Source organism: Manis javanica, chromosome 1 (genome assembly GCF_040802235.1).
Source record: "Manis javanica isolate MJ-LG chromosome 1, MJ_LKY, whole genome shotgun sequence".
NCBI classification, from domain to species: domain Eukaryota; kingdom Metazoa; phylum Chordata; class Mammalia; order Pholidota; family Manidae; genus Manis; species Manis javanica.
The window spans coordinates 223,295,365-223,322,143 of record NC_133156.1 but is presented as its reverse complement, the minus strand read 5'-3'; the positions used below and the strand labels follow the sequence as shown (position 1 = coordinate 223,322,143).

At 43.1% G+C, this 26,779-nt stretch overlaps 1 protein-coding gene across 4 annotated transcripts in view; it reads right to left on the bottom strand.

The window, feature by feature from the left end:
• DTNB (dystrobrevin beta) overlaps positions 1–26,779 on the bottom strand; it is a 248,010-nt gene that overhangs the window by 23,425 nt on the left and 197,806 nt on the right. For 2 of the 4 annotated variants that reach the window (XM_073215680.1, XM_073215687.1), the window contains 3 exons: positions 22,646–22,666; positions 3,058–3,217; positions 2,215–2,304 (listed from right to left, as the gene is read on the bottom strand). In XM_073215680.1, the coding sequence (XP_073071781.1) occupies positions 2,215–2,304; positions 3,058–3,217; positions 22,646–22,666 (271 nt within the window). The remainder of the gene's footprint in view (positions 1–2,214; positions 2,305–3,057; positions 3,218–22,645; positions 22,667–26,779) is intronic. The other 2 variants (XM_073215682.1, XM_073215691.1) reach the window with 1 other exon arrangement.

The following is a 26,779-nucleotide window of genomic DNA, read 5'->3' as shown; positions in this document are numbered from 1 at the left end:
GGAAGAACTTCCCACTGATCAGAGCTGGTCATGAATGAATGAGCTCACTGGAAATTTTCAAACAGAGGAATTTTGTAGCAGGCGGCTGGATTAAGTAACTCCTAAAATCCCTTCCAACTCGAAGATTCCATTATCTGTGAACATTTCTCAAAAAAGACAAGGAGTGCAAGCTATGGATTTAAATAGTATGTCCACACAGTACAGGACATACATAAGGATAATCTGAATATCTAATGCTATCCTAAAAAATACCTTGACGGTGACAGTAAAAATGTGTCGGTTGGGGCAAGGATCTTCTGTTCCCTGAAAAACTGGCAGCCTCACATGTAAGGGGTGTTTATTTCTGCATTTTATAGAGCTATGTGCCAAGTGTGGACATGGACTACCTATGGGCTTGATTGCTTGAGAGAGCAGAGCATCAGTGAAAGGGGCCCTCATGGCACTGCAGGTTTGACATCTTGTCCTGGGTGAGGACAACCTTATTAATTAGATTCAAAGGGCTTCAGATTAATATCCTTACCACCTAAATTCTAGGACCAGCTTTGCCCCTTTGAGTTGCCCAACTTGAGGCAAATCACTTTCCTGACAATCACATGCTGTATTTCTAAAGAGGATTGGACTATGGGCTCTCCAAGGTACCTTCTAAATACATTACATGATCCTTTCCTTTCTTCCTGTGAGAGATTACTGAGAATCCCTATAAACCTGTGGCTTTTGTGAAGCTATTTGGTCTCTGTGTACTTTGTGTTTAATGATGTCTGACTATCTCTCAGCCTAGTGTGATGAGCTCATGAGCCATTGGTTTTGCATAAACCCTAATAAGTGGCTGTGAGACATATGTCTGAAATCTGCTTGATTTCCATGGCCTGAAATCTCCCGAGAAATTCCCTTTGAAAGTGGGATTTCTGGCATCTATGGGAAGTTATATTAGGGGAGGGACTTTCAATTGCCTGTGGTGCCATCTGAAAGGTGGCCACCTCTTGTTATGTGTGCATGTGCATGGAGGGGGCAGTGCTTCTGATGGGACTTGAGAAGCAGTGCCGGAACAGAGACAGTGTCCCTGTGGCACTCCCTGCATGGGGGAGTTGGCATCCTATCTTAACTGCATTGGAAAAACCAACTTATGCCATAGACTTTTCACTTCTAAATGAAAATGGGCAGATTTGAGAGTGAAGTGGGTCAGATCTTGGTCTGGTCCCATTAACACCACCAATGGTAAGTGCTTTCTCCTGCAAAGGTCAGAAGCAGTACCCAAGGTTTGCCTTTCCTAAGAGCATGGGCTAATAATTTCAATGTGTATGTTTGAACGGCCCATGGAAAAACTGCTTTGTATTTTTACTTAATAACCTTATAGGCTACTTCAAGGTATATAACAGCACTACATTAGGTGATAAGAAACAAAGAGGCCCCTTGTACAAATGATGTACAGCACTAGGGAAGGGAACCATCAGTTTAACATGGAACATGGGAATATGACCCACTGTAGAAAAAAGTTAGCAAATACCTGGCAGCTACAAAACTGATAAAGTCATGGGGATTCTCGAAGATGTGATGATATAGGGATGACTTTGTATTTTTCTTTCTTTTCTGGGTTTAATGTAAAGGGGAAAATGCCATGAGGTAAGGGTTTCTGGAAAATCTAAGTGATGGAGAGACTGGGAGAAAAGTCATAGGTTAGACTGAATGTGAGGAGTGAAGGAAGCACCAGGCTCAGGTGATGAAAGTCAGGTGACACCAGAGGCTACTCAGGGACAAAAGGAGAGAAGAGGTTTTCAAAACCAAATCAAGTAGGAGAAAGCAGGAAGGTGGCTGTGAGAGAGTCCAGAAGCTTCTGTGGCTGATTCAGTTCCAGTCATCCAAGAAACCCTCAGAATGAGGCAGTGGATCAGGCCTGGGGAAAGAGCAGCTGGGATAGAGTGCAGATGGAAGGCAGGTTAAGCGAGGAAGGGGCCTCACTGTACTTAAGAGCTGAATGTCTTTAAATTCTCAGCTGTTTGCTCCACAAGGTGTATTCTTAAGAGAAACCTAAGTGTGTAATCATCTCTGTATGATCACGTTTGAGAGAGAGGCTCTGGGTGGAGACTCCAGTGTGTTCCTAGAAGCAAAGAGGTTGAGCGGGCAGTGAGGAGGCGTGTGCACTACCACGCAGAGAGGAAGCGAGGAGGGCGTGGGTATGGAGGGAGGCATGAGGCTGGCGGGAGCTCCAGGCATCACCTGAGTGCAGCTCCTTCACCAGGGATGACATGGTGTTGGTGATGGAGTCCGCAGCCACCAGCAGGTCATTGCGGAGGTTTCTCCTCGTACCTGAGGAGAGTCAGAGCAGATGGCGATGCCAGTGGGTGGGCACAGAGGAGAGCTGCGCATACACCTCAGTCTGCCAGGCCCTGCACACGGTGTGGAACACCTAAGAAGAGACAGGGCCATGGCAGCCACCACCCTGAGGTACGCAGTCCATTGGTCTCGCCCCTCTTCTTCTCTACCCACAGAGCAGGACCCTGTCAACTCCATGCTTCTTAGCCACAGTCAGAAGAACTGGCTTGTAGAACAAACACTGCTCCATGGCGTTCCTTAGCCCTGGCAGGACTTCATCTCCAGGACCACCATCTCCTGCTCTTCATCTCCACCCCAACAAGACTTGCTCAGCCGCCTCGTCCTCCCCCAGCTATGTAGTAGTGCTGGCCACCAGTTCCTTAGATGCCTGTGGCAATCCAATGGCAAATGTGCCTCACTAAGGTTCTATTGAGAGTCCCTCTTCCTTCTCTTGCTTGCTCTAAGGACTCCCAGGCCAACCACTTGACTTTGGGAATTACTCCATCCAATTCCTCTGGATGAGGCAGAGCCCAGAGAACAAGGCACTTCCCATAACCCAGAAAAAAGAGCAAGAAGCCCAGACGCCTGTTTTTCACAGACATACAAAGCCTGCAGCCCTCTTCCTGGAGACCAGTCCATTTAATGAGGAGGGGACAGCATTTGACTTACTTTTACTATATATGAAAATCTGTTCATTTAAAGGTAAGCATACTCTGTTCTCCATTATGCTTTGCTTCTGAAACTCACCTTGTGCGAAGGCCTCCTGCATGTCTCCGCCGACTCCACTCAGGGGGTCCTGTGGACAGTGGGTGGGGGTGGAGCCAGCAGATGTTGAGCGGACAGGCATGGGTATTGGGCGGCCGCCTCCGTGAGTGGGCGATGTATGTGGTGATCCTGTGGCCTGAGCCTGGGAGAATCAAAGAGACAAAACATGTTATCTCAGGTATCTGACCTCTTTGAAGAAGGGGAAAAATCCTTTATCTGAGTCCATCTGAGCCAGCCGACAGGGCTTCAGTTTCGTGATGCAATGCACCACATGATCACATTTGAAAGGAGTCAGGCTGCCTGCAAGAATGGAGAGACAAAAGGTAAAAAGGGAGAGGGGGGACAGAGCAAATGGGGAGGAGGGTGGAGGAGGAGAGAAGGCCATAAGATTGGACTGAAAGTGGGAGGAGCACAGAGGCTGGCCCAGAGAGGCCGGGGCCTTCCTGGTGGATACCCTGAGAAGAGCAGCTGGGCTGATGGTGTGAGAGGGGTCGGGGTCAATACTACACAAATACCTTTCATTTTTGTTTGCAAACACATTCATGCACATTACCTCACTTGATCCTCACAACTTATGAGAAGAAAGGACATATATTTTTGTATGTGTTTTATAGAAGAAGAACAAGGATGGAGAGAGTAAGAGCTTTATGTCAGGCTACGTAACTGGGAGATGTTGAATGACCCCTTCTACTCCGAGGGCAATGATAGGCACTGCACACCCCTGCAGCTCCCAGACCACATGGAACCTGAGCTTGTGTGTTGGGAGCTGGGCTGCTGGCTGCTTCCCAGGAGCAGGTCACTTGACCTCTCACACTGCACTTGTTAAATGCACATGGTGAGGTCTTTTGTGGGCCACCCTGTGTGGACTAGATGAGAATGGACACATATTTAGTGGAAACTGAACTTTCCTCGTGAAGACTCTGATACAGTTTTAGAGAAAGCTCAGAACAAAGGGATAAAATTTTAAAACCCTAGTTAAAGGGAGCTCACTGAGATTTGGGCTCTGCTGCTCTTTGGAGTAAGGGAAAGTAGGTATACATATAGTATGGGGTTTTCTATGGAAGCAAAACTGAGGAAATAGAAGCCAAATGAGTTCAAATGAAGATAATTATCTTTTTGAAATCTAGCTCAGACATCCTACAAACAAACAGAATTTGCCCTGAATAAGCTAACAGGCTATATGCACGCCTCATCTCAATGCTTCTGGAATACATAGGAATGCTTTGTTCTCCACTGTTTACACTGACTTGTGTGTATGGGTATATATGTGTGTATATTTTAATTTCATAAATTTAAAGAATACAGAAAAGTAAAAAGTATAACACAACACCCAAATTGATAATTGTCAATATTTTGTCAAAATTATTTCAACCTAAAAACACTGTAGATAAATCTGAAGACCCCTTTGACCACCAGTTCTTTCTAGTCTCATCTCCTCTGCTTATCCCTTCAGAGGCAACCATTACCGAAGCTTCTGGACTAACATTTCTCACATAGGTGTACATATGTAACTGCATAATACATGATATTTCATGCTTTCAAATTTTTCATGAATGGTATCACACTGTGCTTATAATTGTGCAATTTGCTTTTATCCCTTAGTATACTTTTTGAGATCTTTCCATGATACAAATAAATGTGAACTTAGACCCTTGCCTCACATGATATGCAAAAACTAACTCAAAATGGATCACACTAAATATAAGAACAAAAATTATAAAACTCTTATAAGAAAAAGTTAGGCAATGACTTTTTAGATATGACACAAAAAGCCTAAACTACAAAAGAAAAAATAAATTGGACTTGATATCAAAAACTTTTTCCAAAGGACATCTTTAAGAAAGTGAAAAATCCACTCACAGAATGGGAGAAAATCTTTGCAAATGATTTATCTGATAAGGGACTTGTATCGAGAATATATAAAAACTCTTAAATGCACAGTAGTAAAAGGACAAGTAACGTAATTTAAAAATGGGCAAAGGATCTGAATAGACATTTCTTCAAAGAACACATCAAATGTCAAATAAGTACATGAAAAGATGCTCAACATTATTAGCCATTAGGGAAATGTAAATTAAAACCACAGTGAGAAACCATGTCACACCCATTAAGATGGCCATTTAAGAAAAAATAACAAGTGTTGGCAAGGATGCGAAAAAACTGGAACTCTCATAAGCAGCTGGTAGGACTGTAAAATGGCATGGCTGCTTTAGAAAACAGTCTGGCAGTTTCTCAAAGGGCTAAACTTTGAGTACCATATGACCCAGCAATCCATTCCTAGATATATATACCAAAGAGAAATAAAAGCATATGTCTACACAAAAATCTGTATACAAGTGTTCATAGCAGCATTGTACATAATAGCCAAAAATGGGAAACAATCCAAATGTACATCAACTGATGAATGATTTAAACAAAATGTCGTATATTCTTACAACGAGATGATTGTACTAATGAAACAAAGTACTGGTACATGCTACAACATGGATGAACCTTGGAAATATGCTAAGTGAAAGAAGCCAGTCACCAAAGACCACATATTGTTTGATTCCATTTATATGAACTGTTCAGAATAGGCAAGTCCATACAGATGGAAAGTGTCTGGTTGTCTTGGGTTGAGGATCTTGGAAGGAAAAAGAAGTGAGTACTAATGGGTGTAGGGCTCTTTTTGGGGGTGATGAAATGTTCTAAAATTTGATTTTAGTGATGGTTACACAACTCTGTGAGTATATTAAAAATCACTGAATTGTATACTTCAGGAGGGTGAATTGTATGGTATATGAATTGCATCTCAATGAAACAATTATAAAAAGATACTACTAATAAAAGTAAAAAGATAACCAACAGACTGGGGAAAATATTTGCAAATTACATCTGATAAAGAACCTGTGGGTCTTCACAATGATTTTTTTGGATTTGACCCCCAAAGTGAAGGCAACAAAAGCAAAAGTAAATAAGAAGCTACATCAAACTAAAAGCTTCTGCACAGCAAAGGACACTACCAGCCAAATGGAAGAGGCAACCTACAGAATGGGAGAAAATATCTGCAAATCATACATGTGATAATCCAAATATATGTAAGAACTCATGCAATTCAATAGCAAAGAAACAATCAATCTGATTAAAAAATGCATAGAGGACCTGGATAGAGATTTTTCCAAAGAAGACCAACAGGTGGCCAACACATACATGAAAAGGTCTTCCACAGTACTAATAATCAGGGAAATGCAAACCAAAACCACAGTGAACTGTCACCTCACACCTGTTAGGATGGTTCTCATCAAAAAGACCAGTGACAACAGGTGTTGGCAATGACATGCAGAAAAGGGAACCCTTGTACACTATTGGTGGGAATGTGAATTGGTGCAGCCACTATAGAAAACAGTATGGAAGTTTCTAAAAAAATTAAAAATAGAAATACCATATGATCCAGCAATCCCACTTCTGAGTATATATTCAAAGAAAATGAAAACAGGATCTCAAAGAAATATCTTACTTCCATGTTCACTGCAGCATTATTCACAATGTTAAGATATGGAAACAATCTGTGTCCATAACTGATGAATGGATAAAGAAGATGTAGTATGTGTGTATGTGTGTGTGTGTACACACACACTTATACATACGTACACAATGGAATATTATTTAGCCACGAGAAAGAAGGAAATCCTGGCATTTGTGACAACATGGATGGACCTTGAGGGCATGACACAAAGTAAAATAAGTCAGACAGAGAAAGACAAATACTGCATGGGATCACTTACATGGGGAATCTAAAAAAAGTCAAACTCATAGAAACAGAAAGTAAAAAAGTGGTTGCCAGGGGCCAGGGGCTGGGGAAATAAGAGGTTGATGAAAGGGTACAAACTTCAACTAAAAGATAAATAAAGTCTGAGGATCTAATGTAAACCATGGTGACTATAGTTGGTCACACTGTATTATATAGTTGATATTTGCTAAGAGAGTAGAACTTGATGTTCTCATACACACACAAAAGATTAACATGCAAAAGGTGATAGATGTGTTAACAAGATGGGGAAATCCTTTCACCATGTATACACTTTTTCAAGGTATGTAAATTTTCTTCCGAACTACCTTATAAACATCTCAGGAATCCTATTTTGGCTAGATAATACTATCACATATTAGTCACTGTATTTTGGGGAGCCATCTCATTTTACCCTATAATTACCATCACTCCCCCCCTTTTGGCCATTTTGTTGGGGTAAGAGGGGACAAATAATAAAGCACAAAATTCATTCTAGTTTGGAACCTATCAGTTCAGGCCCAATCTAAACTAGATAAAGAAAGCTGGGAGAGATGAGAGAGAATCTGCAGAAAAGGCAAGAAAGTCCGATGCTGTGGCCTGGCTTTACAGAAAAGTCCTTCAGGCCAGCACAGTTTGGGATGTGGACAGAGGGGATCCCAGCAGAGGTAGACGTGGCAGAGCCAGGGCCTTTCCCGGGCCTCTGAGGGCCGAGGGGAACAGAATACAGGTTGCCACCTGGGTTGCTTGGGCAGCCTCAAGGAAGGACTGCATGCAACCTGGCTGCCAATGGGCTTCCCACAGGCTGAGACTGTGAGTGGCAAACAGCCTAAAGTTGTCTCTGAATCACAGGGGAGTTACAGCCTTGATGAGATCACGCGTGGACTCTGGATGCTGGGAGACCTGTGAATTCACATGTCTCAGCCACGGGGTGGGAAGTGCTGCCAGTGGAGACCTGGCTGCGTGCAAGCAAAGGATACAATGGCCTCAGCACAGATCGAGTTGGAGCTGTGGACTCTATTCCACTGAAGCCACAGCGCCAGCCTAAGTTCCCAGGGTGAGAAACCAATCTTTGGTGGGAAGGGGGTTGGTAAGAATCTCTCAAGTGACTAGTTTCAGAGTTTGCCTGGTATCCAGCCCGGACAGTGAACATTCAAGAGAGTAATTAAGCCCAGTTACAGTTAAGGAAAAAAAAATTTTTTTTTTGCCTGAGTATTGTGGCCTGTGAAGTTCAAGCTCACTTCACAGTATGACAGTTATCTGTCTCCTCAGAGGGCTAACCCATGTGTAAACACATGACAAGTACTCTGTAAATTTCCCTCGTCTCTCAGGGGCCAGGTACTGCTGCCTCAGGAATGAGTATCAGGGCTGTAAGACCCAAGAGGAACAAATAGGTTGCTTTTATAGTACATGAAACTGAACCTTTGGAAATATTTTAATAGGCAAATGATGCTGTGGATGAGGTAAAGAGTGATGGACGGGGCAGACAACCACATGTGGCTGAAACTCTAGGATCATGAAATGAAACGTATTGCCCACCAACAGCTTGAAAATAATCAGGCTCTCTTCCTGGGATCCCTGCCCAGGACGTGCCTTCCAAGAAAGATAAAAACCAGACTCCAGAAGTTGTCTTTGTTCAGAGCAGTAGAAAGAGAGAAGCTGAGACCTCTGGGAAGGCATAATTGTCCCCATGGATCTCAAACTGCAGCCCTTGGCTTTAGGATCATAATGTTAGGATGAGCTGTCAGGAGGCCTAGGTGAATTCTAGTTCTTAGAGCAATACCAGCATGGCACCCTAGTAGGTCAGTAAATCCCAAAGGTGCTGGGAGAAGCAAAAACCACAGCCATTTGGTATGTACATATTTTAGGCAGGCTGAGGCTGATGGTTCAGGAAGGCCTAAAGACTAGGGTTGATCTTGGATGGGGTACACGTTGGTGCAAGGGATGTCAGATGACTCTGTACTGGGTGGTTTAAACAGAAGAGCAAAAGGACGGACCACAGAGCTTTCATCTATTGAATGGCTTGCGTTCTCTTACCTTCAGGCCTTTACTTGCCCTTCTCTCTGCCAGGAGAACTACTCCCCTCCCTGTTGTCTGGCCAGCCCCTCCTGGTCCTCTAGGATCAGATTAGGGCTTCCTGAGATGATCCCACAGGACCCTGTAGACCATTAATCTAATATCTCAAATTTAATCTTCCTTACCATTGTGTTTAGCACATGTAAATGCTTAATAACTATGTGTTAAAAGACAATGAGATATATCAAATTTCTGACTCTTTTTTTCTGTAATAGAAATTGGGAACATAGTCAGAGCAGGCAATAATTTCCAAGGAGTAATAAATTTATCAGTCATTGATAAAGCTTTATATAAAATACTTTAGATAACTAAACCTGGTGGGCAGACCCCTGAGATGGCCTCCAATGTGCCTTCCCTATAGCCATACTCTTGTGTAATCCCCTACCCTTGAATTTGGGCTAGGTATAGTGACTGTTTCTAATGAATCAGGCAAATGGGTGTCACTTCTGAGACTGGACATAAAAGACCGTGACTTCTGTCTTGCCCACACATGCTCTTACTCTCTCCTGCTTGCTCACCCTAATGGAGCCAACTACCATCTTGTGAGGGTGACTGAGGGCCGCTTCCAGCCAATGGCCAGCATTGAACTGAGGCCCTCAGTCCAACAATCCACGAGGAATCCTGCTAACAACCATCTGAGTTACTGAGCCTTGAAGTGACCGCAGCCTTGTGAGAGGCCCTGATCCTCAGCCTGTGAAGACCCAGCCCAATGGTACCTGGATTCCTGGCCCACAGAAGCTCTGAGGTCATAAATACTTGTTCTTTTAAGCTATTAGGTTTGGGGATAAGTTATGTAGAGATAGGTAACTCATACTCTAACGTTGATTTTTTTCTTTTTGTATTACTAGATCAGTTCCATCTGAAGGATGTTTGAGAGGGAGGGAAGGAGAATTTTAGGGTATGAAGACCAGGCCCAGAGATCCACATGTGAGGCCAAAGGAGAGAGACCATGGACGAGAAGAGAGGCAAGGATATATAATCAAGAAAAACTTCTCCTGATCTGAGAATGTGTCTAAGTCCCTGAGTATATTAGCTTGTCCTGATGCTGAAAGTCTCAACTTCTTTACCTTGTCAGTAACTGCAGGACCTGGAGGCAGTTCTCTGCTGTGAATTCAATGACTCAGAAGAGAAGGGGAAGTTGCAGGGTCTGAGATGGGATCCTAGGTTGCACCACCACTCAGGGTGAACACTTAAGGCTACAGTGTGGTTCCGTGGGAAGGGCAGGCTTAAAAGTCGGGAGACCTCGGTTTTTCTTCTGACCATGAATTTTCCACTGACGTGCATTTAAACTTTTCTGAGGCTCAGTCTTCTCATTTATAAACAGAGTGGGGTCAACTAGATCATCTCTGAAGTACTTTTCAGATACAGAATTCTATGATTCTATAACTTTCGCCAAGTCATCTTATCTCAGCAATGCCAAGTAATCATGGTTTTGCTTCGGTCACAACCACACTGCCTGTGAAGGAGCCTCCTCTGGGGGGGCTCTCAGCGGACATCTCAAGGTCACATGGTGGCATGTTCCAGATGGAACTTACCTTCCTCACTAGTGGGGTACATACCAGAGGTGCTGCCCATTTAGGCTCCTGCACATGAGGCCTGTGAGGAGGTACGGGGACCAGGCTGTAGTACGGAGGGATGGGACAACCTCAAGAAAGTTTGAAATAAGGTCCTTCCAGTTACATAACCACAAGATAGGGTGTATAGAGCACCTACAGTTCAAGGCAGCTCCTGCAGTGCAGAGAGAACACTTGGGGCATGCTGACAATCTCTGCAAAGCCAGTTGGGGTTTGTTTATTCTCTGCCCTCTTGATAGATCTGGGCCAGACAGACACTAAAAATCAAGCCAGAGCAATGCATTGTGTATTTTCACCTCGTCTCAAAGCATAGGAGGGTTGATGTTCAGAGACTCTTCCCATGGAGACTACCGAGTATTCCATTCAATGCAAACTAACCTAGAATAAGTGGCACAGGAGGAGGCTGGCGGGACCATAACAGTGGGAACCCTGAGATTATGGGGAACCTGAGAAGCACACAGAAATTGGTAAAGGAGGAGGAACTAGATGGGTAGTTCCAGGCAAACGGGGGATAAGCTGTCCAATGAGGGTTTAAAACAATCTTGTGTCTCTGGGTTTCAGCTGCCAGGAGAAGGGCAAGTAGCCTGGGGAAGCTAAGGAAGTTTTGCAATACACTAGTTAGTGTTTGAAGGTTTCCTGATGCAAGGACAGTGGGATCTTGTTGTAATACAACCTATAACAATGGCTTGAATACAGCAAGAGCCAATCATGTGGCTAATCAACAACTAAACACAATAAATGCCCTGTAACTCAGGTTCTCTGAATACAGAGGTTCCTTGTAGTCGAAAACAATTCTGCTGGAAATACAGAGCTAGAGAAATGCTATAAACTGAGAAGCTTTCTAGTGTGCTGGCTCTTTGCTTCTAAACCAGCAAAGAATGAGAACCTGAGAAAGCTATGTATCATATTCCAAGAGGTTATGCTTATAATTTCAGAGGGTTCATGACCCCATGAAAATAGTCTCTGTTTTAGTCCAACACTCACTGCATATTTAAGGAGACTGAGGCCTAGAGAGGTCACAAGGTTCCAAATAAATTAGTAGAAAGGATATGAATGGTACCTGGGTCTTCAAATTGCCTCAAAGTGTTAGGGGAAACCAAAGCATAATGGGATCAGAGCACAATATTTCTGAGGCCAGAAAAACATGGATAGATTGATACTTCTCACTACCAGCACTAAACATGACTTTCAAAGGAACAGTCAGTTGATTTCCAGTAAGAGTGAGAAATGTGAGAAAGGAGAATACAGTGATTATGACTCAGTCTTTTGTCCAGAACACAAATCTAATACTGAAGCCAAGATAGGTACAGAGAATGCCAGAGAAGGTGGCCTGAGGACACTGTGAGCAGAGACAGGGACTCACACGCTGTGGCAGAGAGCTGGCCACCCAGCAGAAAGGGTGCCATCTTTAGCAGGAAAATGATTTGCACGATTCTCGGCCACGTTTACACATCCCCAGCATGGTGCTTGGCACACAGTATAGGCTCCGTAAGTACTATTTCCTTCCCTTCTTTTTCCTCATGCAACAGGTATGAAAATTTTAAATCTCCTTAGTATACAATACAGTCAGGTAGCCAAGCCCAGAGAGGCTTGTGGCAAAAAGCCTGATTCTAAGCTAAGGCCCTCTATGGAGCCCAGAACACTGCGTCCCCCTGCTGCCCCATGTATGCACACACCCCCAACTAAAACTCTGAGCTGTTATCATGGTAACAGGAGGAGACACGTTAGTCTCCATTTCTCTCTCTCTGACTCATGGATACCTGCCAGGTAGCAGATGGCCTATGTGGACAATTACCTTCATTTTGCTGCAGTGTATTTAAATTAAACAAACTGGCCTCTTTGCTGCTGGTTTTTAAAGGCCCTCTCAGAAAAATAAAACAAAACAAAAACAACATTGGGAGTAAAGAGCTGCAAGTCTGAAATTGAGTCAAAGCAACCACGAATGCACAGAGAACTGGGATGTATAAAGAATGGATTTTGTATACTCTTTTTTTTCTTCAAGAAAAGGTAAGAAAAACTCCCCCATATTATATGTTTAGCTGGTGCTGGCGGTGGCTCTGCTAGGAAAATATAGCTGTCTCATCAAATGCAGAAGTACAAGGAGAGAGAGAGGATTATCTGATGCTACACTATCTATCCTAGCACACTAAATGTCCTAACATTTGAAAATAATTGCCTAATGTGGCAAGAGTTCAGACCGCTGGGAGTTAGGGCAGCAATGGAAGTAAGCACAACATGGAGAACAGGGGTGGAAGAGATGAGAAAGACATTCATATATGGTGGCGAGCAAAGAAGCAAGCTGTGGTTCCCAGTGGGGTGGATTAGAAAAGGTAAAGAACATGCGTGGAGACCTTTCTGTCTTAGCAAAGGTGCCTGCCTGCAAGCTTAAGTGCAGTGTGGCTTTTAAAGTAAACTTGGCCTCTAAACACTGGAGAAAGGGGCCAAAGAGTTTTATGATGTTTCTCTTTTCTTTCCACTGGCGATACATATTTATCTATTGTGTGTGTGTGTGTGTTGGAAGGTTGGGGCCACTAACAAGTCTGCCATGAGGTCCTGGTATGGAGGACTGTCACCTGTGTGTTCCTACTGCACTTCAGGAAACTCACAGCTCACACATAACCTGTCACTCACTGTGGTGGCTTGCGAGCTTTGCTGCTATGGACAGGAAACAGCCATCGTAGGACTGCTGGATGTTTTGTGTTTTGCGATCCCAGTGCTGGCAACGGACAGAAGGGTATGGTTCTCAAGCTTCATGATTCTGTCCCTACTCAAGGCAAACTAAATTATGTAGAAGACAAGCCTACCCAAGGCTTAAAGCAGTGGGGGCAAGATATCTAGTTATCTTTCTTACTGGAAGAAGGAAAGCATATTAATCTCCTGAGACAAAGAACAACCTACTGAAACTCATCATAAACCTGAAGATCAAAAGAAAGTTTAAATTTAAACTTTTAGATAGGGAAGCTCATAAATTCCAAGACCAGAATTACTTCTTTCTGTTTGTTTCTTGTAGTTTGCCTAGCTCTGTTTGAAAATGGTATCCCATTAGTTTTCACTGCAAATGTTCTCAGCAAAATGTTCAGGGACTGCACTGAGGGAAGAATCCCTATAAGATGAATACCAAATGCTCAGACTGCATATTAGAAACACAAGGAGGACAGGCTCCCATGAGACCATGATCCTTAGCTAAATCAATGATCAGGCGGGCAGCCAAAACCTATCAGTAATATTTTAAAATTCAATGAGTCAAATTTAAATGCTACTTATAGAAAAGTAAAACTCATATGGTGAGGGATGGCACCCTTATCCAGCACCACCCTTTGCAGGTCCCTGTTCTATGTAAAACGGTGGATCACATCCAGACTTTGTAGATAGGTGGACCTGGTTTGGATTCCAGCTTTGCCATTTATTATCTGTGTGATCTTGGGCAACTGAACCTCTCTGCATCTCAGGTTCTTCATATGTGGAATGCAGACACCTTCACAGGTTGGCGTGGATGAACACAAAATGCTTCACACACCAGCTCAATAGAGTACTACCTGACATCCTTTCATTCTGCAAGAAGCTGAGGGGCTACACTGAGAATGTCCCTACTCCCGCAGGCTCTCAGCCTCCTGGGGCAGTGAGGCACGTATGCAGTTAGCACACAAAGGAGGATAAAATCCATGCCTTAGGAGAGGTCCAAAGGAAAGGCAGCACAGAAGCTAGAGGGCTTCACTCTGACCTTTCGGAACAGGGTAAGATTTCACCGGAGAGGTGGCATCTGAGAGTATTTCAGAGGTGTAATTTCAATAGGCAGAAAAGGCTTGGAAAGGGCAATCCAGGTGAGGAAAGAACACAGCGGCTAGGATGTAGGGAGCATGGGAGACAGGTGGTAGGAAAGCAAAGTGTGAGCTACAATCATCCTGAGCCTTAAATAAATGGTCATCAGGTTTACTTACCAGGCAATAGATGGGTAAAATACAGCCTATGGCCAAATTCAGCTCACTAGTCCATAAGCTAAGAATGGTTTTTACATTCTGAAATGACATTATTCTAAAAGGTTATATAGGTACCTACATAGTGTCTTTGATTTGGCTTATAAGGCCTAAAATATTTACTATCCGATCCTTTAAACGAATGCCTGCTGACCCCTGCCAGATGGCAGAGGCAGCTGGAGAGGGTTTCTGAGGAAAGAATAATGTGCATTGTGATCTGTCTTGGGCACCTGGCTCTGGGGCAATGTAGAGGAGGGCCTGAGAAGCCAGAGCCAGGAGACAAGGAGACCTGTGAGGAGGTGTTGCCAATAGGCCAGGTGGCAGATGATGGAGGCTGGAATGAAGAATGGTGATAGCAATGGCAAGGAGAGAGATACCAGTGAGCTTCTGGAGGAAACAAAGGACCCTGGCAAGTGAGTGAGACAAGCAGAAGACTGGAAGGGAACATGTAGACAGGGAGAGCTGGCAATCCTGTCCACAGGGGTAGGAAATATGGACAGAGTGATTTGTGGGGGAAGGTGTAGAAATCCTTCACCATCCATCCCATATCTAACCTCCAAGAAAGGGATTCTGTGAACACATTGGGGCTCAGACTGGTATCCCAGAGAAAGTTTCTCTGGGCTCAGGTAAGTGCTTCTTAACTGGGGGGTAATTTTACCTGCTAGGGAGGGGATAAATTTACTTATAGGGAGGGGACAGGGCTACCATTGGGATTAGTGGGTAGAGGTCAAGGGTGCTGAACACCCTACAATGCACAGGACAGCCCCTCACAGTGCGGAAGATGAAACACCTGGCCAGGGGTAATTCCCAAGTCAAGAAGTCCTGTAGTGAATGGCCTGTCCGGGCCTTCTTTTCCTAGTTGGTGAGCTGCTGTGAAGGAAGAGAGGTCACCATAGCCTCAGATTATATTAGAACCTTCAAGGGGCCCAAGCACAGACTCCTGTATCTTCCGCACACTTGGGAGCAGCTGGAGGCCTGAGTCTCCTAGATTCTCTCTTGGTCTCCTGAGGTCTGAGCTGGTTAAACAGGAGATTAAATCCAAAATGGGAAAGCAATGCATAAATAACTAATGTTATACATATTGTAGTTAATAAGAATACCTAATAATAAAAGCATAGAAGGATTTCTGGCTAGCCAGCTTTTTAGAGCAGTGGTAAGTTGACATGAATTCTTATTAATAGTACTTCAGCTGTAGTTAACTGTCTGTCTGCATTGCCTCTAGTTTTATAAAACATGTCTCTCCTTTCCCTTCTTTCTTCCTCCTACCCTTCCTCCCTCCCTAAGCACTGGGGCATTTATACTGCACTGCCAATGAGAGCATGTCTATCTGCCAAATTATGATTAGCAGCACATGGAGAAGAGTCCAGAAGAAGTCTATTGTGCCATTTATATCATGCTTCTCTTAGCTGAAACTAAGTAGATGTTCATTTCAGTTACAGACACTAGGCCAGGAAGCTCCCTTCCTTAGCATTATCATTAAGATGGAATATCAGAACCAGCCTGGGGTCATTCATAAAATGCTGGAGACTGGTACCACACTGGGAGTTGCCTACAGGAGATGCCTTCAGATGCTTTCAAAGGGAAGGGTCAAAGATCCAATCCCAAGCCAAGAGAGGATGCTGGGTGAGATCTAACAGAAAGCACCAGAGTCCTGTCTTCCTGCAGGAACAAGAGATGAACTGAAAGAGAGCACTTCTTGTGTGGCAGTATGGCATCAGCTGATACTGTTTTCTTAGTATGTTTTCTTTAGGCTGGAAAAGTGGGAGGTAGAAGGTTGCAAGTAGAAGGTTGGAACTCCTCCTGCAGAAGGAGCTGGTTATTGAAAGAAAGCCCAAAAAAGGAGGTGAGGACCAGAGGTGTTAAAGTCACAAGAGGAGGCACAGTTCAAATGAAGCCTGTTGTATGTCTGTAGACCTTTCTTGGCTTATAGCCTTTACCCAATATAACAACTGGTATCAGTGCTGAAAGAATGAAAGAATTGTGGGGCTGGACATCTACAGATGAGGAATCTGAGGTTTGTAAAGGTCATGCACACGTTCAGACAAAAGAGAAATGAGGTTTTGTCAGCAAGGTCCTTGGAGTCCGAAGAGCAATCCACTCACATGTAATTCAACAAGGCAGACTGAGGATTCCATTCCTTCCTTCACTGAGGTGAAACTAATGGGGGGTGAGAGAAAGGAGGCTGGACATGACTAAGCCAGGTTTCAGAGCTGTCTCTTTTCTCCTGCTCCACTGAAAGTTTTCTTTCCAGGGTTGCCAATAACTTCCTCATTGTCAAATCCGCCAGCTTCCCTGTCTTATTAACATTTTCTTTCTTGAAGCTTTCTGCGCTTTCATGAGAACCCATAATCCTACCCGTCCCACCTCCTTTCTCTTCTTTTTGTCTACTATGGCCTTTCCCTAGGGCTCACGTCTGTGGTTCAACCTGAATTTAATGCTGAAGACTTCCAAATACAATGCTAGCCTGGTGTTTCCCACTGAAATGCCAGTTGCATATCCCCAAATACATTATGTTCATAATCAAATCAAAGTCCCCATCCTAACACAGGTCATCTCATTTTTACTTTTTCAGTCAATGGTACCCATCATTTCCTCATGTTCTCAGGCTTAAAACCTATATTGTATGTATTCTGGTCAATGGAGGCAAAGACAGAAATTAGTACAGGAGGGCAATAAAAAAACAGGTAAGGAAATCTCTCAGCTCAGCATTGAAGAGAGTGATGAAAAATATGGAGAATGCTGCAAAGACTCAAAAGCTATTTCCTCTATGTCCTTAGACGCCATATAGGTGCTCAAAGAGTTTTGGGGGAATGAAATACAAATGCCTATTTGAGATATTGTAAAGACATTTCCTTTTTCTTTTTTTGAAAAGTTCAAATGAATAAAATAACAAACTGCCAAGTCCCTCCAATGAGTACAGGAGTGGAGCCTCATGAGTGAGCACACTCTGCAGACATCCTCAAGGCCCGCTGTGTGCAATCAGCACGGGCAGACAGTCTGCAGGCTGCAGGTTTGTGGCTTAGTCATATAGTATGGCACATCAATCCTTGCTCACCAAAGGACATCCGTGAGGTTTGCAAACTTAGGAGGACAGCAAGAGTGGCTACAGCTTAGGACATCACTGACCTGGCTTGTGTTCTGTATTTAGGGCATTGGCCAATCATGAAATAATTTTCATGCTATTTGAGGAGAGGATTTGTGTAAGATTTCTCTTCTTATCCTCTAAAAGGCCAAGTTCACTGCCTTGAACATATGTAGTAAGACTCTGCTGAATAAATAAAAAAGGCAGTTCTTTGCCTTTTGGGAAGAAGTAGACTCAGGCTTCTGTTTCAGAGTATGGTGGGAACAGAGTCCAGAAAAGTTAGAGGCATGTGAATCCTAATCACTCCCCCCTGAGATTGTATCCAAGGTTAAGTGAACGAAGAGGGGAAATGACCCATGAGCACGTAAGCATTTCCCCAATAATCTCTTCATTGGACAGAGAAGAAGTCTTTATTCATTGCTATGTTCTTTTTTCCTTAAGTACTTTCTCTTGAACTCACAGAGCTAATATTCATGAGGTTTGCTGGAGCCCTCATGGACCAACTGTGGCGAACACTGAGCGCTCTTCCTCTGAGACATAATTTAGTGGAGCTGTGGCCAGAGATGGCAGCTTCCAAGAGCCAGCTCACCATGCTGTCTGGTGTATTTCTAAGTGGGTTATTTGGTTCTGGAAATCAGGAAGAGCATGGGGCAAGATCCCACCTGATACCCCAACTGACTGAAGTAAAAAGAAAGGTCCCCAGTATGGTAGTGGTCTCTTAGTAGAATCCCTAGCATTCCTCTAATGACATAGCTTTCAGAGTACCACCTAAATAACCTTCTGGACCATTATCCTACTGCTAATCAGGGTCAAGGCCACTCCCATAAGAGCCCTCGATCCTTATATATCACTGTCTGAAAGTTATATCTTTAGCCTGATGTTGATCTGTACGTAAAAGGTAATGATTTCTAACAGGTGAAATTCAGAGACATGTTCAAGGAAACACATCCTTCATGAATAAACTGAACCCCTGCCTAGGATAGCTCATTTTATTTGGTGTTAACAATACAGCAATGACATTTTATGTTATATTGAGTCTCTGGGAAAAATGGAGCCCTCAGATTTCCCTAATCCTTCTATACTAGGATTGGGATATTGTTTGGCCTAGACTGGAGTAGCCTGCAGCTAAGTGCACCAAAGGCATACAAACAACATTACCACAGGGACCTCGTCCATCTATAGTTACTCTAGCGTGCCCCTTTGTAATGTGCTGGTAAATCCCATACCCACATTTCTGGCTGCAGGTATCAGCCTTTTACTGAGCAGTGCTCAAAATATTTTTGAATGATACAAATAACTATAAATACCTCACACTTTATAGATTACCTGTATTAAGAAAAAAAAGGATGATTTTACATAATCAGTATCTCTTCTTTAGAAATAATAATAGAGTTAATTATAACGCTAATAATATTAGCTTGGTGTTCTTAGTCTTTTGGCAACACTGAAATTTGTTTTTCTGATTCCTTTTTATAAAGGACATTTCTGAACCATCATTCAGTCTCCTGAATACATATGCCTATTATATGGGTGTACCATGAGCAAAATTACTGATAAAGGTACTTGAACCACTTACATCCCTTACAATTAATAAACTTGTGAATTCATCCTGTTTTTAAGTCAAAATCTTGCAAACCTGATTAATACTGGTGTTCATTCAGCAACTTTTATTGAGCATCTGCCATGTGTCAGGTACTGGGGATGCAGTAGTGAAAAGGCAGACAAGGTCCTTTAATTACAGTCTGATGATTATCATGGGGCTGATTAACCCTGACTCAACTGATGCAATCTAATTCCTTAGCCTGTTAAACTGAAGGATGTATCATGGGTTCAACAGTCGCTGAGTGAAGTCTTATCTGAAACAGCCAGGCAGTTCTGCCCTTAATTATAACCCTTGGATCTGAGAAAAATAGAAGGGAAAGAGGGAGGCAGGGAGGGAGAAGAGAGAAGAATTATCCATTGAGGTACAAATGCCAGTCAAAGCACTGGAGAAGTAGCTGAAGGTGGAACCACGGCACCAAAGCTTTTAAAGTCATGGTTATTACCCACTTCTTTCAAATTCCCCCAAGTCAAAATAATCTCTAAAGGGGAAAGAAGGCGACTACATGAAAAGTTCTCTATAATGGATTTACAGAGCCAGTTTTGGGAAGCACGTCTAGCAAATTCCTCATTCTAAAAGTCTTTTCCAATTACTTTATTACCCATATAGGGTAATACATTTTGATAGGGAAGAAATTAAACTATACCAGTCAGAACCTGGGAAAAAGGGTTACAATTTAGCTGTGTGTCTCACTCAGTAACTATGTAGATTAAAGTAGCTGTGCTGGTTCCACAGCTCCAGTCTTTGTAGCTGTATGTGTGAACAATGCTGCTGAACAAGCCATTTGGTTCAAATTTGAGCCTCAGAGCTGAGCCTTAGGCGGGTTCAATTTAAACCTGTAAAGAGGAGAGAGGATATTTAAGAGCAGAACGTCTTCCCTCATACTATAGTGGAGAAAGATGAGGAAAAAACTGCACCAATTCATGCTACAGACGATCCTGTGGACTGTGGGGACCAGGTCATGAACTCAGGACCTTGGCCACAGAGAACTCCAAAGACACGCACACAAGTGGTTGGTTAGTGGCAGGCTTCAGCGGTCTGGGTCTAGCTTCTCATTTTGTGAGCTTCAAGAGGATCATGACCTCACATAGAATCAAAGGTCACTGAAATGAACATGTTCTTCAGTCCTCTGCCTGCTCAAGGTCACTTTAAATTGACCTGAGTAATAACGAACCAGCAGGTGCAATTTCCTGTTCTTAGATTACATGGCAATCCATAACATTAAAAAACCCCACAATGTCCACTGGACACTCCACTGCTACCATTAAAATGAAATCCATAGTGCCTCCCCTCTTCTGAAAGACAGTTCTCAGGTAAGGTGCAGGGTGTTTTCAAATTACATGCTTTGCTCTGATCTGGCACATTCAGAGAGGGGCCAGGGGATGCTAGTCTGGGCAGATAGCTGAGTAAGTTCCCAGCAAGTGCTTTTTACTACAAAGTGCATCTTTGAGGTGTAAAGGGGAGAAGGAGGGCAACACTGGTGGTCAGCGACTATAGCTGAGGTGATTCCCTGAATCAGCAGGAAGGGTATAGTCAACAGCAAGGGGATAAGACTGTCAGGGAAGGAATGGGTGAGACGGCAGGAAGGAGTGGGAGACGGGGAGGAAGGAGAGATGTTTCTCTTTCCTTTCCTCCAACACAGTCTCACTACACCCCTCCTTGTGGTAGCACCTGCCTCCCTGCTTCTCCTGAGCCAGCTGCAGGATTATAGTTTCCTGCCCCCTTGAAACCAAATGTGGTCATGTGACTCACTTTGGGCAGTGACATGGCATGAAAGTGATGTGTGTCACCTCCGTAGAAGCATTAATCGCTGTGCCTGACTTTCCATCTGTGGATAAAATGAGAGTTCCTGTGGCCAGGATTCTCACCTGGCCCTGGTTGACTGGCTCACTGCACACCTGTGGGCAATACATGGCTGTTAACTGAAGAGCTCTGTCCAGTGCTCTGGGTGACATGGTGGCATGGATGCAAGGCTGGAGAGCAGAGCAGGGGCTGGAGTGGTGGCAGTGCTGAGGTCAGAGGCCCAGAGGACAGCTGTGTGGGACGGCTGTGCAGGCAGAGAGGCCCAGAGGATGGCTGTGCAGACAGGGGCCCAGAGGCAGAGACTGGCTTGCTGCATGCAGACTCACTCTGAGTGAATGGGATTCTAGTGACTGATCTGCCACTTGGAAATAAAGTTCGGTATAACCCTTTCACCCCAAGAACATTTTGCTGTCAATTTCTTTGGTCACACTGAATCCATAGCGAACTTGCCTGGGGCTGAAACCCATTGGCAAGACACCATCCTACTCTTCTGCTTTGCTCATGTGAATGCACCTACTGATTCACAAAGTGCCGTAAAATCAAAGCAACAGACTACATGTGAGTGAAAAACAAAAAAACCAAACGAACTTTTGTTACATTAAAGCCATTGAGGTTTCTGGGTTGTTAGCCTATCTCAATACCATCATCTATCTTCCTTCCCTCTGTCTGTCTTTCTGACAGTCTCTCTCCCTCACTCTTTTCCTGCCTCCTCTCTTACCTGTCACTTCCCTCCTTTCCTCTCCCCTTCACTGTATGATTCCAATGTTCTCCTAACTGGAAATAATACCAATAGAATGTTTTGTGGTCCTATTCTTAATCTAAAACACGGATACATTTGTTTTTTTGAAAAAGAAACAAGTAAATTTTTTAATTAAACATTTCGTATTTCTCTCTTCAAAAAAAAAGCCCTGAGGTAAATTAAAAACTAACTTTAGCTTGTGTAAAAAATGTATGCTTTGAAAACCTTAGCATGTTATATAAACATATGGTGTTACCATTGTGGATAGGTCCTCAACTGATTTTGTTGTGTGGGTTAAGGGCTACCAGGAAAAATGAAAACAAACATAAATCTTTCCTAAACTCCATGCAATAGCTGTGGTGCTCAGCAAAAGCAGAGGTCCTGTGGAGTACGCTCCAAACAGGAAATCACTTACAGCATCATCAGTCACTTAGTTTTCACTGGTAACTTTGTTAAGAGGGCTCCTGGAGCTGGAGCATCCAGAAGGCTGTTCAAGACTAAAGGACATCTGAAGTCATCAAAAGAATTACTCATGTTTATACACAATCATTCACGGCACAGTATTTAGACCTGAGGTCACCCCCACCACCCTAAAAGTTGTTTCAAGCAATTAAAGTCACTCTAGACACAAAGCAGCAGAGAATGCAAGAGCAGGAAAATGCATTTTGCAACCTAGCTAATCATGCATATTTAAATAAACACAACAGATGTGTGCTTTGAAAAAATATTCAACAAGCTCTTGTTTCAAATAAGAACATGCTCTGTTAGGTAAACGTGATGTGGACTTTTAAGGCATTTTACAACACCATGGAGAGAACTGCTGAAGATTTTACACATAACCAACTCTGCAGAGATGAATTTGTGCAGGGAGGAGAGGACAAAGTATGGAACTTTGAGGAAAAGGAGAACATGCAAAAGGAGCAACAGTCAGGAGGAGAATTCTGAAGTCCACTTACTGCCTGCTTTTGCTCTTCCTCCTAAAGGTGTTGAAGGTGAAAAAAAGGCAGAGAGAAAAAGGAGAGAGATTAATGCCCATTACCCCAAACGCATGGAAGAAATGATAGAAGACTAGGGCAAAACCAAGCCAGGCCCGTGGGTTCAGAATCACAGCCCTGACGACCATCCGAGCATCATCAGCTGGAGAGAGCAAACTGCAGGCCTCTGCCCCGCCTGGTTCATTAAATGCCAGCTTCTAGAGTAGCAAAGAAAGAACCTTAGAAACCATCTAGTCTAACTTCCTCATTCATAGATGAAAAAGGCCTAGACAGCCTGACTTGCCCAAGGACACATAACTATTTAGGGTGAACTGAAAGCACCAGCCTAACCATGACTCAAGAGCCCAGCGATCATTTTTATCACCATTTACAATATTTACATGTGTTGAGGTACATTTCTAAATGTGTAGAATACAGACCACCAGGAGTAGCAGCTATGAGAAACTTGTTAGAGATGCAAATTTTGCTCCTCACCCTACACTAACTGAATCAGAACTCTGGGGCAGGGCCAGTGATGTGTTTCAGGAGACTTTCAGCTGATTCTGATGCCAAGGATAGTTGCTCTAAAACTTTCCAAACAACTGGCAATTCCGCCTGATCAGAGATTCTCTTATTTATTCCCTTCCACTTGTTTTGGGCTGCTCTGTGGTTTTTTCCAAGGACACACATGTATCCCCATTTCCCCATTAAACTGGCAAATGCCTCAGGGCTTTCAAAGAGAATTATTGACCTTGGTGTCTCATTAATTCAACACAGGTTCAGGTAATACTTCCTATGCGTAAAGTACTGGAAACAGGAAGATACGGTCTCTGTCCTGTAGAGGCTTACAGTAACTGTGAGCAGAGCAGGCACTTGCCAACTATAAGCCCTCTGTGTGCCCCACCAGGGGCTGTAGGCAGAACCAAAATGAAGGTGGGGCACACACTTTCGAGTTTCTCTCCTCAGTTTTTTGCTCTTAAGTCACTCTGTTCTTTAATGGGTCTTTTCACTTCTTCTTTCTGTGCTCATCATGGGTAACTGTGGTCAGGAAGCCTCTGCCCTTTGCCCCCAGTACACAAATCTCAAAGGTGTTGCCGTGGTTCTACTTAAATCGGACCTGCCGGTGCAGGCAGTCGTTACTGCACACGTGTGTAGGAAGTCCTAGGGACGGAGGAGTGCTTCTGCTTTCACATTGTCTGTATATCTAGGGGCAGTGGTGAGAATGATTTTGGTGAAGCCAAGGAATTACCAAGGGAGAGGGGAAGTGAAAATTGGGAGAAAATAATTTTACTCCTGCAAGGGAGAGACATGGACAAGAAATCCAATGGGCACCAAGGTATCTCTTGAGGAGACTCCAACTTAATGCAAGAAGACCTTCTTCATGATCAAAGCCAGCTGCTAGATGCCTGACCAAACCTAAACTCATAGGAGCCCAGGCAGAGGGAGCCCTGAGCATGAACTCGTTAGCCTGAAGAAGCTGGCATCTTCCCGCTTTTGTATCTGGCATGCACAGCTCTAATTAGGAGGGGTTTAAGTCTTGCAGTTAGGATGTGATCTCCCTTCCCAGATAGGCTTCCACCCTCTGTGGGGCAGAACACTTTTCTTCCATTTTTTAGGCAAAGCAAACAGCCACAGAAGAATTACTCAGCAATTTAAAAATGTGTTTTCATTGCTGTCAGTAAGTGTTGAAATGGAAATGGAGAGAGTGGGGGAGGAATGCAGCAATCCTGACGGGCTGAAATTGCATCTAAGGTAAATAAAAACAACAACAAAAAAAACCCATTATGTAATGTCTTAGAACTGTTTCTGAGACACCTCCCTGTTTTCAGTTTTCTCCAGGTTTGGTATTGGAGATAACATTGCTTTGGTTCAACAGAACAGCGACATTTCAGAAAATGATGTTTCATGTTTGCACATTTGGTAACTCTGATATGAGTTTGTCCAAATATAATGAAAGCATTATAATCTGCAGTAGACACATGTGTCAGCTTAGGATGGGGAGGGTGGACAGGACAGCGTTTTCAGGGCCTAGAGTCCTCCCTGCATTGGGATTGGGAGATGGTGGACTTTGGCCAAGTGTTACTTCGGATGGTGTTGTATAATTTAAACTCAAAAAAGTTATGCTGATAAAGCCTTGAAGCCTCTGTCAACAGAGTGAACAGGTCAAATATAAAGTCTTAGCATTTTTTTGTTATCACTTAGTCAGTTGGGGTCAGTAAACATTGACTGATGACAAAGCATAGGAGCCAACTTGATTTAAAGGGGGTAATAATACTTTAATTATAAAGTATAAGCCCAGAACAACTTATGTCTCCCCAAAACATGTGAGACTCTTTTATATGGGGTATCTGGCTAGGTGGCCAAAGTAATGCCATGGCCATTGTAGTCTATGTAAAAACTTACATTCAAAACCTCATTTGCAAATGAGGTTGAAAATCAAGATTGCAGAATTTATCTGTTAAGTGTGTTTTAAAAGCATTATTGGAAAAATGGAAAGTGAGACACAAAAATATTGGGAACATGATTTAGGAAATGAAACACTAACATAATAGCCAAATAAATTTGAGGCAGAGGTTATCCATATACTCATTAATCAGAGGAAAAAAGGTCAGGAAAAGATATGTTCTGAAACATAGATACCTGAGTGTCAGTATACATTATGTTACAAGGAAAACCCAACAAGAATAAGGAGGTCCCTGATACTCCCCTGGTGACAGAGATTGAGTATTATCCACAATTATACACCAAATGCCTAAACATGACACTTGAGAACTCAATACCTTTTTGTTTAATAAACATGATTATTTATCCTGCTTTGTTCAAAAATAAAGGATTCAAGGCTTTTATTGAATGAATTAATAAACAATCATGACACTTCATATGTATGCTTCTTGAAAATTATCATTTTTCAGATAAATAGAGTACATGATAATTCACGAAAGCAGTAGAATGAACTCCCTGTGAAATGGCAGTTTAATGTCTGGTGTATTTTAATTTATGAGTATCCCAGGCCATGTGGCTCAACTGTCCATTTGAGTAACTGCTTACAGCTGCTTTATGAAAGAATTAAATGCTAGCAGACTGAACATCAGTGAAAGCAGGACAATCCTTTGAAATTAAAATTAGGATCCTAAAGCATAATTTTATAGGTTAGTGAGTTTTTTTAATAGTAGGAAAAAGGTTTTGAAATTTTAATAGAAGTCAATGATTCCTATGTATGAGCTTTCAGGAGTACATAATGCAAATTAAGATTATGTTGTAATCCTTTCAGGAAGCTAGACACTAAAGGCATAAGATTTTCAACTGTGAATTCTAAGCAGTAGACAAAAGACAACATTCCTGGTTTGTTTGCAAATTCTCCCTCCCAGTACAAACGGCCTCAGTCTTCCAGGTGGGTAAAAGATAAGGCACTGAAGAAGCTGGCAGGGGACTTTACAAAATGGGGCATCATGATCTTGTTTATTTTAATTAAATTATAACTGTAAGACAACAGCTAGGAAATACAAGAAACTCAGGATTTGGGATTCGAGTTCCAGTCATCAGTTCATTCTGCCTAGCCCTTGAATACCCATGTCAGAGGCAAATTAAAGATCATAGAAAGGCACGTGGGGCTCTCAGTCAGGAACTCTAAGGAATGCTTAGGGCGACCCAATGGACAGGAATGCACACTGCAGTACTTTGGGAGATGCATCCTGACTTTCCTTAAGTTTGCAGGAAATTTTGTCTTTTACAAAATCACTCTGGGGTACCTTCTCCTCTGTGTTTGGGTAAGGAGGTTTGACACAGGGAAGGGGTGGGTGGATCCACTATGGTCTCCTGTCCTACAAGTGGACTAACGCCACAATGGCAGGGCTTCTAAAACCCCACCTGGCTTCAGATGTTTCACACGCCAAATGCATTTAAGTATATCTCTGCTGTCTTCAGTGGGTGATTGGGTTGCTTAGTTGGATACCTGGCAACCATTAGAGGGATTTGGGCCAGGTTTTATGCATAAGGGTTTCTTTAAACGAGACCCATTTAGACATAAAATATCTCTTGGGAGAAATCCTGTTAACAGAGTTAATGTAGAAACATGTCCATGCAAAACAACCCATATAGCGAGGACCAAAGCTAGAA